Source organism: Diabrotica undecimpunctata, chromosome 1 (genome assembly GCF_040954645.1).
Source record: "Diabrotica undecimpunctata isolate CICGRU chromosome 1, icDiaUnde3, whole genome shotgun sequence".
NCBI lineage: Eukaryota > Metazoa > Arthropoda > Insecta > Coleoptera > Chrysomelidae > Diabrotica > Diabrotica undecimpunctata.
This window is the reverse complement of record NC_092803.1, coordinates 2,751,460-2,769,071: the sequence shown is the minus strand read 5'-3', so window position 1 is coordinate 2,769,071 and position 17,612 is coordinate 2,751,460. Positions and strand designations below refer to the sequence as shown.

At 31.8% G+C, this 17,612-nt stretch overlaps 2 protein-coding genes across 4 annotated transcripts in view; one reads left to right on the top strand and one right to left on the bottom strand.

The window, feature by feature from the left end:
* LOC140444033 (uncharacterized) overlaps window positions 1-14,541 on the top strand; it is a 33,976-nt gene extending 19,435 nt beyond the window's left edge. Inside the window, exon 4 of the mRNA XM_072535643.1 lies at window positions 13,341-14,541. Coding sequence (XP_072391744.1) covers window positions 13,341-13,415 — 75 coding nt within the window. The 3' untranslated portion in view covers window positions 13,416-14,541. The remainder of the gene's footprint in view (window positions 1-13,340) is intronic.
* LOC140444048 (uncharacterized) lies at window positions 2-16,336 on the bottom strand. 3 transcript variants are annotated; one of them, XM_072535657.1, is made up of 4 exons: window positions 14,930-16,336; window positions 14,736-14,867; window positions 14,563-14,679; window positions 2-2,703 (listed from the first exon to the last, which is right to left on the bottom strand). In XM_072535657.1, the coding sequence occupies exons 1-4, from the start codon at window positions 15,039-15,041 to the stop codon at window positions 1,859-1,861; spliced, it is 1,206 nt and encodes a 401-aa protein (XP_072391758.1). In that variant the 5' UTR covers window positions 15,042-16,336; the 3' UTR covers window positions 2-1,858. The 3 variants fall into 3 exon arrangements, with proteins under 3 accessions (XP_072391758.1, XP_072391766.1, XP_072391773.1); XM_072535665.1 differs by having other exon boundaries at window positions 14,939-16,336; XM_072535672.1 differs by lacking the exon at window positions 2-2,703 and adding an exon at window positions 11,664-12,507.
* Window positions 16,337-17,612: the final 1,276 nt, after the last annotated feature.

The window sequence follows — 17,612 nt, the reverse complement described above, 5'->3', positions numbered from 1 at the left end:
TTTAATTATTAATTTAAACACAAGTAATTACGTAAAAATTAAATCTAAGACCGATATAATTATTAAATTATCATGTGTCTTTTAACAGGTATCTTATAGTTGTCTAACAAAATAAAGTAAAATTTTATTTTTATTAGAGAGTATCTAAGTAATACAAAACTTCAAAAAACAGAAAACTTTGGAAAATACTTATTTTTTTTTTTTCATTAGACTAAAAACAATCTGCAATTTTAATTACACATCATTACACTTCATTCTCTATTTATAGAATTGCTGTGTGCTGTAAACGTTATATTTGTTTTTTTTTTTAACTTAATTTGAAAGTTTCCTTGTGTTTATTTGTTTATACAAATATGAAAATATATTATGAAGTTCATATAAATTGAAATAAGGTAAGCTAAACTATTATTAGGTATGTGAATACGTGTATATAGTAGTGCATTTGTTTATTTCAGTAAACTCTCGAAATATGAAATGAAGATGACACTAACTACTAAAGAGTTAATAGCTTTGTTAGAAGAAGACTTAGATAAAAGTCAGTAGGAAACAAAATCTGTTTTAACCTAACAGCATAACTAATAAACCAAGTATAAAACTTATACTCAGAATAAATCAGGTATAGGCAAAATCACTAACAATAAACATGGAATAACTTAAGTTATACTTGGTATAAGAATTTATTCCAAGATTATACCGACCCCATCGAGCAAAAAGACAAAAGAGGGAATCTAATCGTTATGAAAAGGCGACCAAAAAAGTGGCCTCTGATGGCGGACATATCCGGAAGTGCGAATGCGCCAAATTTAAATTTTCCGACACTTATTAACAGTAGCTATAAAATAGCTTTCAGAATATGTCTTAGACGAGAAAATTTTAATTAAATATTAACGATAACCGTCTAAAATGTGAAACAATTGTTAAAAAACTTCAATATAAATAAGATTTCATGTGCCAGTTGGGACAAATAATAACATAACCTAACTAAATTTGATTTCTTAAACAAGGAAAGATTCTCTTTCCTTGTTTAATTTGGCCTCTCAAGATGGCACTTCCTGTCTAACAATATTTTTGCCCCCACTACCTTTACATTCTCTCTTTTGTCTTTTTGCTCGATGACCGACCCATATCCTTCAAGTCCAGTATAACCGTGTAATAACCTATTTTATGAATGTCAAAGTCATCAGTGACAAGAATATATTATTTTTTGTATTGTTTTGTGAGTAGCTATGTTTATAATAAAAAAATGTGTTTAAGAGGTGTTGCGGCTGTCAAGGAAGTTGATAATTTTATTAACATGATGGAAAATACACGAAAAAGAAAAACTTTCAAAGAAAGAATAAATCCATTTTCATAATACACTGGCAATTTTTTGTAATTTTAAAATACTCAAACTCAACATATAAGATAACAAATAAAGAAAAAGATATATTTAATGTCAGTTTCAAAGAAAAATCAAAATTGACATATTTCACTCAATATGTCGTTGTTCTATGTATTTGTGAAAAAGATTGCGACATTGCCAAACTATTATTTCGGAATAAAGTGGGAATACTTATAACTAACATATACCGAGTTTATTTGTAACAAAATATTTTAGTATTATATTTACCTTATACTTAGGATAACTATTCTAGATATAAATACGGAATAACCTTAGAATACGAGTGTTTTATTAGTAAGACATTGAGATAATACTTACTTTTAAAGATTTATATCGAATTGAATCATCTTACAATACAATTACCAACACAATCGACATTTTTAGTTTCTTTTTATTAATATTGTAAAGTAATGTTATTAGTTAAGCCACTCTGCTTCTAATATCTGATTTAAAACAAATTTTACACTCGCAATGTTTCTATCCCGTATGAGTTTTCAAATGTCTCTCTCTATGTTGTTTCATAGAACCTAGTTGAGAAAACTGCTTAAAACAAATTTCACACTTATAAGGTTTTTCGCCAGTGTGAACTTTCGTATGTTCATCCAAATTACTTTTATAAGTAAACTGCTTACAACATATTTCGCACTTATAAGGTTTTTCTCCCGTATGACTTCTCCAATGACTCTCCAAATTTCCTTTTTGAGAATACTGCTTAAAACATATTTCACACTTATAAGGTTTTTCGCCAGTGTGAGTTTTCGTATGGGAATCCAAACCACTTTTATAAGTAAATTGCTTAAAACAAATTTTACATTTGAAAAGCATTTCTCCAGTGTGCACTCTAGAATGATTTTTCAAGATAGTGGCGTTACTAAACTGTTTAAAACAAATTTCACACTTGTAAGGTGTTTCTCCAGTGTGAATTCTCATATGTTTTTTTAAAATGCCTAATTGAGAACACGGCTTAAAACAAATTTCACACATGTAAGGTGATTTTCCAGTGTGCCAAATCATATGTTGTTTTAAACGTATTGACAGAGTAAACTGCTTCAAACAAATTTCACACTTGTAAGGTTTTTCCCCAGTGTGCACTCTCATATGTCTTTTCAAATAACTTTTCTGAGAAAACTGCTTGAAACAAATTTCGCACTTGTAAGGTTTTTCTCCTGTGTGAACTTTAATATGTATATCCAAACAACTTTTATAATTAAAATGCTTAAAACAATATCCACATTTTAATGTTTTTTCTTCAACACGTCGGCTTATCGAACAAACAGGTATTCTTTTCACAGTTTCCGATGTGTTGTCTTCTTCGTTAAAATCTAAAATAAAAACTAGAATATATATTTTTTTAAATAAAGGAAAAAACAGAATGAAACAGACTAGGACATTATAAAAATTCAGTATATTTTAACTGACGTACGATAAATTGGGCACAATCTAAATTTCATGTATGGATTCACCTCACGGGTCTCTCGGGAATCGGGACCAAGAAATTTTAAATAATTAGTTTGTTATAAAAATAAGTTTTTTTATATTAAAAATTCTTAAGGCAATTGTGACACACAAATTTTAAAAACCTTTTTATCGGGAAGGTGCTTAATTTGTGGAAAATAAAGAAAAATAAGTTCCAACGCCACACTGCCTTAAATTAAGTAAAGAAACACCAAAGACCATTGATCACTTCCCGTAAACAATCGAAATAAAGAAAGGGAAGAGCAGATCTTCATTAATCAACAGGTAACAGCGGAGGTGTCACAGCAGAAATTTATCATCATCATCATTGGTGTTACAGCCGTATAAAAGAGCCTCGACCTTCCCAAGTCTATTACGTCAGTCAGTTCTATCCATTGCCAACTGTTGCCAGTTTGCTGCGCCTATTTGTCTACCATCCTCATCTACACCATCCCTCCATCTGAGTTTTGGTCTACCCCTACTTCTACTTCCCACAGGTTGCGACATAAAGATTCTTCTAGGAGGGTTGTTCTGCTGTGATCTTACCAGATGTCCTGCCCATTTTAGTCTTCCTATTTTTGTAAAGCAGCAGAAATTTATAAAAGGGGTAAAGTGCCCATCCCCGAAATACTAGGTATTGCCGCCGTCGCCCTAGAGGTCCAGAATTCCAAAAATTGCTGAAGTTGAAAATAAAACTGAAAAGGAATTATTAAGTAAGACAAGAAGCAGAGAAAATAGGACTACTGTGGAGTATTCACTCACAGATTTTTTAATATCCATTTACAATTTAATTATTATAACAGAAGCTTGGAACGGAATGGAATAAGATAATTGACCCAAAATAGACAATCATGGAGAAAAAGTATTAGAGAAGCACCGAAAGAATGAATTTATGAAATAAATATGTTAAAATTAAGTATTGGGTTGAGTTTACCGAAAGTACAAGCTGATTATAGCCGCAAATGTCAAACATGGAACAAAAAATTTCGGTATAGCAGTGTTGGCATGTTTTTATAATGTAGATGCTGTATGCTTTAAATATAAAAAGATAAAGCTTTAGAAAAGTACATTTTGTTTATATTATGTTATGAATTCTGCAATTTTTGATTTATATAAAACAAAAACGAGTAAATATTTGTTTCTTTGTAGATTAATTGCAGTTAATTAATAGAAATTTTTGACGTGACAACGTCTTAAATTAGGTTGTGGCTCGGAGTCACTCATGAAAAAGTGTAACGCCCGCTCACGTCTGTTACAGTGAGTCACCGAACGAGAGAGAGGCCCGCCGGACCGGCGAATGCCTTGCGTCTCTCTCCCACTCAAACATGATCGGTCCGCTGCGCGCGCAGCACTAGAGAATTAGGCGCGTTGAATCGGTGCGTGCTTGTGTCTCTGTCTTTCTCGAGCGTTCTTGGCGTTCAAGACACATTACAGCAGAAACACTTCCTTTCATTTCATATTTCTCCTATCATCGTCCTATCCTCAACAAAATCACTCAAATAGAAATTAGTTAAGTTTAAGTTTACATGTACAATGTTTTAGTAAACAAAATATATTTCTATAGTTAAAATTTGTGCAATTCTTATTTTCATTCAATTCCTTGTTCCTATTGTGCAATTTAATAATATTCATATCAATAAATATTCTACCGAGAAAAAGACGTTGTCACGTAAAATCTTCGCCCGTAAAACCGACTTTACAGGCAACCGATTTTTTTTAGCAATTACCCTTTGATAGATTAGACGATAGATTTGGCAATCGTCGAATTAGCAGTTGCCAGATTACAACAGATGTTTACAATTATTAATCTCGAAAGAGACAAATATTTACTCGTTATTGCTTCATATAAATTAAAAATTGCAGAATTCATAAAATAGTATAATTAAAATGTACTTTTTAAAAGCTTTATCTCTTTATATTTGAAGCATACAACATATGCATTATAAAACCATGCCAACACTGCCAAACCGAAATATTTTTGACATTTGCGGCTATATTCAGCTTGTACTTTCGGTAAAGTATTGTATAAAGATTATTATAACATATTACAACATTATAGCCCAACATCGAAAAGTACCAATAGGTTAATTGATTAAATAAACAAATAAAAAAACTGACCAAAGAAGAACTTTATTCGACACAAAAAATTAAAAAAACGTCAATAATAATAGAAAAATCTACTGCAAAGTCAAAAGTTAAGTGGTTGAGTATTTAGTCGCTCTGTATAAAAAGCTAATTCCATTCCGTTTCGGTGTTTTAAATACAGTAATAATATTGATGTTTTGTTTGACAGTGTCGACTTAAAAAAACTCTCTAGATATACGAACTATGCAGCTTGATCTTTCCATAGGGAAAACAAAGAAATATTGGGAAGAAAAAACTTCTTTAATATATTCCACCAATTCATCATGAATTTTATCAAAACATTAAAGACTGTACATCTAAGGGAAATCATTTAGATGTAATCATCATCACGTAGCGCTACAACCCTGGGTGGGTCTTGGCTGACTGTACAACTTTTTTCCAATTTGTTCGGTCTGTTCGGAATGTTCATTTTCCGGAGATCTGCTTGGATGTTATCTCCCCATCGCATTCTGGGACGTCCGAGTGGTCTTTTGCCTGTGGGAATCTCCTGCCATACCAGTTTTACAAGTCTCTCGTTATGCAGTCTGTGAACGTGGCCTGCCCATCTTAGTCGCTGTGATTTAATATCTTGGACAATATCGGCGTCATTGTAGAGTGCTTTTAATTGGATATCGGTTCTGATCTTATACTGGTTTGTGGTGATGTCATGGTGAGGTCCGAATATTTTTTTAAGTATTTTTCGTTCAAAGCGTCTGAGCTTTTCTTCGTTTGCTTTGGTCATCGTCGACGTTTCGCATCCGTATGTTATTACAGGTCTGACGATGGATTTATAGATTTTTATCCTTGAACTTCTCCGGAAAAGATAACCAAACCGTTGAGCTTCTCCGTCGTATAAGACTGACTTGGGCAGCCTTCGGCAAGCTGAACCATATTTTCAAATCGTCTGATATACCAAAATGCCTTAAAAGAAAAACGTTTAATCAGTGTGTTCTGTCAGTGTTAACTTATGGTGCGCAAACGTTGACCATGTCAAGGAGAACAGTTCAAAAGATCCGTGTGTGTCAAAGGGCGATGGAGCGTGCTATGTTGGGTGTTTCACTACGAGACAAGATCCCAAATCGCCAGCTACGACAAAGAACAGGAGTGGCTGATGCAGTAGAGAGAGTAGCAATACTGAAATGGAACTGGGCAGGTCACGTGGCTCGAATGACAGATAATAGATGGACAAAGCGGATACTGAAATGGAGACCAAGAGATGATGCCTACCGAAGCAGAGGTCGTCCACCAACACGTTGGACTGACGATCTAAAACGTTGTCATAGGAATTGGATGCAAGAGGCAAAAGATCGAAATAGATGGAAAATTATGAGGGAGATCTATGTCCAGCAGTGGATAAGCGAAGATTGAATGATGATGATGATGATCTTTGAACTTCTTGTAAGGTTTTTTGATTTTATGAGCTTATCCAGTGCGAATAGACAGCGGTTTGCAGATTGGATTCTGTCTTTTATTTCTTCAGTAAAAAAGCTTTAGATGTAAGCCAAGATGAAATAGATCAGCTTTCCTAATTTCATTTTTTTATGTGTAGGTAACTTTTTAATAAGGTTAAAATCAAAAAATAAACCATCTTTAATAAATCAGTTAGTTGAGTAATATTATAATTCGACTAACTATGTTATTTTATTTGAATCCTTGTGAATTTTTTGGGTACCTAGTACCCCCAACACAATCGACATATTTAGTTTCTTTTTCTAGAGTTAGACCACTCTGGTTCTCATATCTGGTTTAAAACACATTTCATACTTGCAAGGTTTCTATCCCATATGAGTTCTTAAATGTCTCTCCAAATTTCTTCTTTGAGAATAGTGCTTGAAACAAATTTCACACTTATAAGGATTTTCTCCGGTGTGAACATTCGTATGTGAATCCAAAGAACTTTTATAAGCAAACTGCTTTAAACAAATTTTGCACTTATAGTGTTTATCTCCAGTATGTAATCTTATATGAATTTTTAAATTACTTAATGTAACGAACGGTTTCAAACAAATTTCGCACTTAAAAGGTTGATTTTCACTGTGAATTTTCATGTGTTCTTTTAAGGAACCTTTACGAGAAAGCTGCTTAAAACAGATTTCACATCTGAGTTTTTCCCCGGTATGCACTGTTAAATGTGTCTCCAAATTTCCTTTCTGAGAAGACTGCTTAAAATGGATTTGGATTGTTAAGAGGACTCCTTAAAAATGGCTTCACTGTATAATCAGAATCTCCAACTAACAATCCATTTCTATTATCTCTTTTTAAACTTTTATCAAAATGATGAAAACATTGAATGCCAAAACTAAGTGAAGTAAAAGAGGCAGAATACCTACTTTTATAATCTTTTATTAACAACTATTTACAATATATTCTCAGAATATAGATCACTGTCGGTTTACTTAATCTAAATCTCCATGTCTCACTCACAATAAACCAATAGCAACCAATATTTTTGGCAATTTTGAGAAACAATTGATCGTATTATTAATTATATTAATGTGCAATTAATATTATTAGCATTATTAATTAAACGTATCGTTTCAAGAACAAAATATGATTGACTCAGTAGATTGAAATGTCAGATGTTGGTAGTACAGATTTATTTCCTAGGTGGCGTAGTCACCCTACTGGACAAATAGTGTGACTCATCGTTCTAGCCATTTATATAGATTTGATACGAAGTACGAAGGAAGATAAATACTTTTAAAGAATTGATATTGATTAAATATAAATACTATAAATACTGCAATTTTTATAAGTACTGAAATTCTTTCAGTTTGTCGGCATAGATCTAATACGAGACCGTCAAAAACTACACATTTAAATATGCAATCCATTAAATACTTATTAATAAATGTTCGCTAAAGGTAACTATGTACTTAAAATTATTAATGTAGTTTTTGTACATTTTAAATTAACACTACTTTTCTTAGTCCCCTAAAGGTTGGAATAATAAAATTTGAAGCAGCTCGCCATGCAAGGTTAGGATTTTTTTCGTCTAACCTGACTGAACTAAACAAGTAAAAAATGAATCCAAGCATACTAGAAAACAAATGTAACTAATACATTAGGTACGCAAGATACTCAATCACGAACTAGCGTGTATTCAAACTCAACGCTTATATACAGGGTGATATCTATTAGGGTATAGACTAATCATTAGATCATTGAGATATTGTATATTTTTAAAAAGATTAAGACCGAATTATAATCTTAATCAACATACAAATACTGAAACAATCGAAATTTTTAGTTTCTGATCAATTTTGTTAGTATTGTAAATTAGTGTTGGTATTAGTTAGGCCATTTTGGTTCTCATGTCCTCAATTTAAAATAAATTTCACACTTGCAAGGTTTTTATCTCATATGAGTTCTCAAATGTCTCTCCAAATGTCCTTTCTGAGAAAACTGCTTAAAACAAATTTCACACTTGTAAGGTTTTTCTCCTGTGTGAACTTTTGTATGTACATGCAAATAATTTTTTCGAGTAAACTGCTTTAAACACATTTCACACTTGTAAGGTTTTTCTCCAGTGTGACATCTCAAATGTGTTTTTAAATTGCTCGAGTGACTAAACTGCTTAAAACAAATTTCACACTTGTAAGGTTTTTCCCCAGTGTGCAGATTCATATGTTCTTTTAAACGATATGAGTGAGAATACTGCTTAAAACAAATTTCGCACTTGTAAGGTTTTTCCCCAGTGTGCACTCTCATATGTCTTTTCAAATGTTGTACTAAACTAAACTGCTTAAAACAAATTTCACACTTAAAAGGTTTTTCTCCTGTGTGAACTTTAATATGTATATCCAAACAACTTTTATAATTAAAATGCTTAAAACAATATCCACATTTTAATGTTTTTTCTTCAATAGGTCGGCTTACGGAACAAACAGGTATTCTTTTCACAGTTACCTCTTCTTCGTTAAAATCTAAAATAAAAACTAGAATATATATTTTTTTAATTAAAGGAAAAAACTGAATGAAACGGAATAGGACATTATAAAAATTCAGTATATTTTAACTGACGTACGATAAATTGGACATAATCTAAATTTCATGTGTAGATTCACCTCACGGGTCTCTCAGGAATCGGGACCAAGAAATTTTAAATAATTAGTTTGTTATAAAAATAAGTTTTTTTATATCAAAAATTCTTAACGCAATTGTAACACAAATTTTAATTTCAGTGGCGCGGCATGTTGCTTACATAATTAAAATTCGGCAGCATTGCAGAACGGGTGTTACAATCATTGTATATACCCAACATAACTATAAAAAAGACAACAATCTGCAGACAGACGCACACACCATGTTCGTTTACACTTTAATATTCGAAACCACTGAACTCACTAACCACTGAAAATTTGTGAAAATGTATTGTTTGATCCAAAAAGATAGGATATTTTTATCTGGATGAATGACCCTTTTTTGTTTTTCTCTTTTTAATTATAAATTCAAGATTTTTTATAAGACTCTACTCTACACATTTAAATATTTTTTTTATAGCCCTTTTTCTATCCGAATTGTCGAATAAAGGCCTCTCCCATTTCTCGCCATTCATCCCTGTTGTGTGCTAGGCGTTTCCACATTGGTCCTGCGACTCTTTTGATATCGTCGCTCAGCGCATTTGAGGTCTTCCTCTTGGTCTCTTCGCATCGTACGGTCGCCAGTTTCCGACTTCTTTGTTCCATCTACCATCTTCGAGACGTTCGTTGTGTCCAGCCCATTTCCATTTTAATTTAGCTGCTTGTTTCGCGGCGTCCTTTATTTTTGTTTTGTTCCGGATTGCTTCGTTCGTTTGCCGATCTATTAGTGAGATACTAAGCATCTGTCGTTCCATGGCTCGCTGAGTTTTTCGAATCTTGTCCATGTTCTTTTTTGTGAATGTCCAGGTTTGAGCTCCGTAAGTGAGAACGGGAAGGATACAAGAATCGAACACTTTGGTTCGAAGGTTTTGGGGTATCTTTTTGTCTTTCAGTATGTATGAGAGTTTTCCAAATGCGGCCCATCCCATTCTTACTAGTCTGCTTATTTCGGTAGTTTGGTTTTCTTTGTTTACCTTGATATTCTGACCCAGATATATGTATTCTTCTACATGTTCCACTTTTGTTCCTTGGATGGTTATCGTCGGTTGATCATCTTTATTCGACATTAGCTTAGTTTTACTCAGATTCATTTTTAGTCCTTTTTTTATGGATTCCGTATGAAGCTCATCGATCATCGTCTTCAGTTCTTTCCAGCTGTCGGCTATTAGTACTACGTCATCTGCATATCTTAGATGGTTTAAATACTTTCCGTTTATCGATAGTCCCTTCGTTTCCCAATTTAGTGATTTAAAGATGTCTTCAAGTGCGGCAGTAAATAGTTTTGGAGATATGGTGTCTCCCTGTCTTACTTCTCGGTTGATTTTTATTGGCCTCGTTTTCATTCCGTTATCCATCGTGACTACCATTTCAGCGTGTTGATATATATTATGTATTAATATCCTATATCTAGAATCTATTCTGCTGTTGACCAGTGCTTCCTCAATAGCCCATAATTCTATGCTGTCAAAAGCTTTCTCGTAGTCTATAAATGCTAAACAGATTGGTAAATTGTATTCGTTAACTTTTTCTATTAGGACCTTTAGTGTGTGAAGATGGTCACATGTACTGAACCCTTTTCTAAATCCGGCTTGCTCTACTGGTTGATATACATCGAACTTTGTTGTCAATCTATTTGTAATTATTTTTGTGAATGTTTTATAAAGTTGTGATAGTAGTAATATTGGAAGATAATTTTTCAGATCTGTATTGTCCCCTTTTTTGTGTATTAATATTGTGTTAGCAGTATTCCATTCCTTTGGTATGTTTCCTTCAAATAGGCATTTATTAAAAAGTATTTTTAGGTACCTGATGACTTCTTCTCCGCCTTCTTTCAACATTTCTGCCAGAATTCCATCACTACCCGGTGCTTTATTTCTTTTCAATTCTTTAATTGCATTTTCTATTTCTACTTCGCTTATTTCGGGCATTACTTCAGAATTTACGTTTGTTATTTGTCTTTTCAGATTTTGCTTTGAAGAGTCGGGGGGATCGTTTCTGGAGCGGTATAACTCAGTATAGAAGTTTTCAACTATGTTTGATATCTGAACTTTGCTTGTTTCTAGTTGGCCTTGTTGATTTTTCATAGTTATAATATTTTTCTTTCCTTATTTCGGTTTGGTATATTTCAGACTTCGATTTTTCTCTATCACTCTTTCTACATGTTCTTGTTGATGTTTTTTAATATCGTCTTTTATCTGTTTTCGTATAGCTCGATTAAGTTCTTTGTATTCTGTGGTATTTCACATTTAAATATGCAATACATTAAATACTTATTAATAAATGTTGACTAGAGGTAACTATGTACTTAAAATTATTAATGTAGTTCATATAATTTAATAGCTGTGGTTAACCAACAAATAATCTTTATAAACAGTTCTGTATTAAATTCTAGGTGGCGCCTAACGTAACTGTTGCATTCAGTCGCGATTTTAAATTAACACTACTATTCTTAGTCCCCTAAAGGTTGGAATAATAAAATTTGAAGCAGTTCGCCATGCAAGATTAGGCCTTTTTTTCGTCTAACCTGACTGAACTAAACAAGTAAAAAATGAATCTAAGCATACTAGAAAAAAAATGTAACTCATACATTAGGTACGCAAGATACTCAATCACGAACTAGCGTGTATTCAAACTCAACGCTTATATACAGGGTGATAACTATTAGGGTATAGACTAATCATTAGATCATTGAGATATTGTATATTTTTAAAAAGATTAAGACCGAATTATAATCTTAATCAACATACAAATACTGAAACAATTGAAATTTTTAGTTTCTGATCATTTTTGATAGTATATGTATTGTAAAGTAGTGTTGGTATTATTTAGGCCATTTTGGTTCTCATGTTATCAATTTAGAATAAATTTCACACTTGCAAGGTTTTTATCTCGTGTGAGTTCTCAAATGTCTCTCCAAATGTCCTTTCTGAGAAAACTGCTTAAAACAAATTTCACACTTGTAAGGTTTTTCTCCTGTGTGAACTTTTGTATGTACATGCAAAGAATTTTTTCGAGTAAACTGCTTTAAACACATTTCACACTTGTAAGGTTTTTCTCCAGTGTGACATCTCAAATGTGTTTTTAAATTACTCGAGTGACTAAACTGTTTAAAACAAATTTCACACTTGTAAAGTTTTTCCCCAGTGTGCAAACTCATATGTTGTTGTAAACGATATGACTGAGAATACGGCTTAAAACAAATTTCGCACTTGTAAGGTTTTTCCCCAGTGTGCACTCTCATATGTGTTTTCAAAGCACTTGTTTGACTAAACTGCTTGAAACAAATTTCGCACTCGTAAGGTTTTTCTCCAGTGTGAACTTTAATATGTACATCCAAAAAACTTTTATAATTAAATTGCTTAAAGCAATATCCACATTTTAACGTTTTTTCTTCAATAGGTCGGCTTACGGAACAAATAGGTATTCTTTTCACAGTTTCCGATGTGTTCTCTTCTTCGTTAAAATCTAAAATAAAAACTAGAATATATATTTTTTTAATTAAAGGAAAAAACTGAATGAAACGGAATAGGACATTATAAAAATTCAGAATCTTTTAACTGACGTACGATAAATTGGACACAATCTAAATTTCATGTATGGATTCACCTCACGGGTCTCTCGGGAATCGGGACCAAGAAATTTTAAATAATTAGTTTGTTATAAAAATAAGTTTTTTTATATCAAAAATTCTTAACGCAATTGTAACACAAATTTCAATTTCAGTTCCGCGGCATGTTGCTTACATAATTCAAATTGCGCAACATTGTAGAATATATATGTATACAAAAACAAATATTTGGGTATGCAGCGGAAGACATCTTTTAGTTTACCAAGCTTTCACAAATATTTATTTGCATCACCAGGGTGACTAATTGAGGTTAGTTAATCATGGTGTTAAGAAAATGGAATAAACAACTCATCTGGCTTCTAAAAATAATAGCGAAAACTATCCAAAAAATTGGTTGTTTAAAAAACGTTTTTACACAAAACACGTATCTAAAAAACTTTTACAGACAAACATTTTAAGTAAAATTATGTTATAAAATCATCACAGAAAATGCAGACCTATTATAAAAATTCTAGGTTAATGTATAATGTATATTTTAAAAGGTCAATGAGTTAGTACTTGTTAAAAATGATAGATAGATCTTTATTTAAATAGAAAAAACCTAATATTCATACAATATAAAGAAAGTACACTATAAATTTTTGATATATTGTTTAAGTAACATTTTTTTGAAATTATTGTTGAGATTAGTACATTTTTTTTACAGATTTTTTATATTTTTTTTTTACAGATGGGAAAATCCTCCATTACTTTGGCCTCTGGATCATATTTTAGAAACTTACATGGGACGAGACCAAAAGGTTAGGTCTGTCAGAGTAAAAATTCGAACAGGAGAATATGTGAGACCAATTACCAAGATTTGTCAATTACCCTCTTCCAATTTGTAGTTCTACAGAATTTTGTACAAACATGTATTTATACGCTCACCAACACAATTAATCGCCCACCTTGTATTTTTTTTAATTTGCAGAAATTGTCAATCTTAGACTACATTTTATGAAAGGTACACATGCTTAGCAATCCAATGTTAAAAATCTTCTTCTTCTTTTTATATAGACATTGTCTGTTTTTCAATGTGTAAGTTGTCGTTCCATCGTTTTCGTGGTCTTCCTACTGATTGTCTTCCTATTAGGGAACCGTCTCTTGCCATCTTTACTACTTTATTTGTTGTCAATTGGCTTATGACAACCTAAGCCTTATATTCTATTCTACTCTTCTATTTCTTACTTCTATTTCTATAAGTGTTTTCATCTCTGCTGTCATGGTGATCACCAGCTCTGCAGTGATCACCAGCCATCATGGTGTACAATAGGACTGGCAGTTATAACAGAGCTTTTTAATACAAACTTTCAAAGAGTTTTAAATCCATAGACTCTCAATTTATCTGATAATCAATAGACTTTTAATTTATTTAAGTTAGTAATATTCCTAAATTTTGTAGGTGGAGTTCTTCTTTTTAGTTTAATTGTTTTAATTTTGTATATTTGTTGTTTAAGGATACTTAAATGTATACTTAATCAACTCATCTATTATTTTAATCTTACTTAAAGGATTAGATAAACTTTTTACCAGCTCTTTATGTGTGATATTGAACAAAAGCATAGGTGAAAAATTACAGTCCCAAAGGTCATTGGAACTACTATTTATCAGCAAATTGAACCTTTAACCCAAATTTGTCCAGGGGTGGTATATTGCATGCAAGGATGTGTAAGACAAAACAGTTGCCCAGATTTAGTAAACATAAGTGGTTTGTGTCCCAGTAAACAAATAAAAACATCATACTAAGACAGCAATTACCCAACTAAAACTGTGATATCATGTATAACCATAACAAAAAGAAAAAACAGAGCTTTTAAAATATGAAACCCCTTGAATGTATTGATAAGTAACTATAGAATAAACAAAAGATATAAAATTAGTTGCCTAAGTATATATTTTATTATTTATCTCACCTGAGGTATACTCATTTTTAAAGTCTCCCAGATCAAGAGATGTGGATAGCTGATTCTCTATATATCTTGGATCTCCTTCAACAAACTCTTCCTTAATTTCAGCTTTTACTCTCCTATCTATAATAAAAAAATTATGAATTAGATACCTTTTTTAGTAGTATCTTATATCTTACCTGAATTATACTCATCTGGTTCATTCTTTAAGTCTTTCAGATCAAGGGAGGTGGAGGTGGGTACCCGAGTCTCTAAATATCTTGGATCACCTTCAACAAACTCTTCCTTAATTTCAACTTTTACTACCCTAGCTAAGAGAAAATAGAAATTATTCAAATTATATCACATTGCTTAGTTTTATTATTTGTCATACCTGAGTTACCTTTTACACCATCCTTCGACTCCCCAATGGCTAGCTGATTATCTCTGTATCTTTGGCCACATTCAGCAGACTCTTCTTTAATTATTTTAATGTTAGATTCCATAGCTAACAAATAAACTGGCTACAACTATTGTAAACCATCAAAATATATATTTTCTGGGTAATAAAAACCAAAAAATATAGGCGTATATATTCTTTGTAAAAACTGTAAACAAACTAGTTTTATTATTGGGTTAGGTATAAACAATCACAAATATATTGGGTGTGGGGCAGTGTTCCCAAACTTAAAAAAATAAAATCGGTAGAATTTGTTAAAAAAATCGGTAGATTGTGGTGTAAAATCGGTATATTTTTCAAAATATACTATTTTGTTTAAATTTCATAATGTTTTGCAATTCGTTTATTTAAGAAAAAATAAAATATGTTTATTCATCTAAATCTAATAAAATAAAAAAATGAGAACCGAGATACTAAACTTAAAACGAGAAGGTTGGCACTGCTGGCACGTTGGCACTTGGCTGGCAGTAACATCCAACAGTAACGAAGTGGGAAATACGAAGTTGTCACATTTATATTGGGTACATATACTACATAAATATTAAGGTCTGGATTCTACTAAGTAGACGAGAGAAAAAAAAAAAGAGGACTTAAAAAACTTTATTTGTCATGTTTATTTTAAACCATATAATATAATCTCAAACTAAATGAAATATTGAAATAGACACCTGCTACTTGTTTCACCTAGGTTTGAATCACTTTCAGAACTTGACGACATAACTATTAAATTATTGTTACGCGTACAATAAAAAATTACGCTACTAATACAATAACACGACGTTACGAGTTACGACTTCACAAACCTCAACTGACTGAAATTTAAATCTTTAAATGAGTCTGTGACTAGGAATCGAATACTTATCCGAGAAACGAAAACTCAAGTATAAAACCTTTTTACAAGGAAATATTATTCAACAAACAAACTACCGAGTTTTTATGTGAGGTGCACTCGGAAGCTTAGATTAACTATGCGTTGTTCCGTTCCTAACTTGACAAATTCCCAGAACCAAGCGGTCGGGATCACAATGGATTTGGATTCATTTATTGCATTATTAGCTTTTATGACATCGTGTACTTTGTAAAGTACCGCTTAGGTATCATTTAAGAATAAATTTTTGAATGTTTTCACACGTTTTCGTGAATACACAAAAATGCTCAATGCAAATTACACGTATCGGAAGAAAAATTGTTTTGTCTCTTACATATTTCTTCTCAAATTTAAGAATAAGTAAAAATTTCTATCTGAATATAAAAATCGGTAGAATTTAAGCCTGTGTCGGTAGATCGGTAGAAATACGTCGAAATCGGTAGATCTACCGATTTATCGGTAGGTTTGGGAACACTGGTGTGGGGTGTGGGTGCCCTAAACTAATCATGGACGATTTTCACATTTGGTCCCATTGAAGATAGCTACAATTGACTGTCAATTAAAGTTCATAGAACGAAATGTTGGCGCTTGACTGTGTTGCCATGTTTTTTTAATAAATCGGGAAATAGCATGTGATTTATAATTAATAAAAATCCAATAGAACGCTAACAAACTAACAGTAAAAAAGAAATTCTTTCAAAAAATAACAAGAATAGTATTCAGGTACTTTCCACAGACATCTAGTGACCATCTGTAACAATCTGGCAACTGGTGGTTTGAGGATTGCCAAATCTATTAGCTTATTATCAAAGGCAAATGCCAAAAAAATGTTGTAATAATTAACTTCAATTAATATGAGAAGAAACGAGTATTTATTCGTTCGTGTTGTGTATAAAAAAATAAAAAAATTGCATCATTCATACAATAATATAATAAAAATGTATTTTTGAAAGCTTCTCTATTTGTAATTGAAGCCTACAACATATACATTATAAAGACATGACAACACAGTCAAACGTCAAAAATTTGTTTTGTGAATTTAATTCACAGCTCCTTTGTAGCTATCTTCAATGGGACCAAATGTGAAAATCGTCCCTAATCATTGTCGTTATTTCCACAGACCGACAGACCACTAATTCTGGAGTTATTTCTTTCTTTTTTAAAAAACGTTTTTTTCACATTTGGTCCCAGTGAAGATAGCCTCAAATAGGTTTGACAGAACGAAATATTGGTGTTTGGCAGTGTTGAAATTTACATTACAAGTGAAACATACGCAATCAAAAGCAATAAGATATTAAAAAATTAATACTTAACAATTACCAAAAAAAGAAAAGTAAATAGTTTAAAAAGAGTTTTTAAAAGTAAATAGTAAAATGTTAGTATAAATAATAAAGTTAAAAAGACATCTTTTGCAATCTGGCAACTGGTGGTTTGAGGGTTCTGACTCTATTGTAAAATTTATCCGCTAACCTATCAAAGGGCAATTACCAAAAAAATTTTCTAATAATTAATTGCAATTATTATCAAAAACAAATATTAATTCAATAATGTTTTACATAAGGTATAAAATTGCAGAATCCATAAAATAATATATTAAAAATATACATTTTAAAAGCTTCATCTCTTTGCATTTGAAGCATATAACATATACATTTTAAGGACATGTCAACACTGCCAACGCATAATTTCGTTCTGTGAAACTTAATTGACAGATAATTTGAGGCTATCTTCACTGGGACCAAATGTGAA

What these genes read in the sequence shown, in the direction of transcription:
- LOC140444048 (XM_072535657.1), bottom strand. Translation starts at nt 15,041, where the DNA reads ATGGAATCTAACATTAAAATAATTAAAGAAGAGTCTGCTGAATGTGGC. An exon ending in TGGTGTAAAAGGTAACTCAG is followed by an intron (nt 14,868 to 14,929) that starts GTATGACAAATA and finishes ATTTTCTCTTAG; the next exon opens with CTAGGGTAGTAAAAGTTGAA. An exon ending in ACCAGATGAGTATAATTCAG is followed by an intron (nt 14,680 to 14,735) that starts GTAAGATATAAG and finishes TTTTTATTATAG; the next exon opens with ATAGGAGAGTAAAAGCTGAA.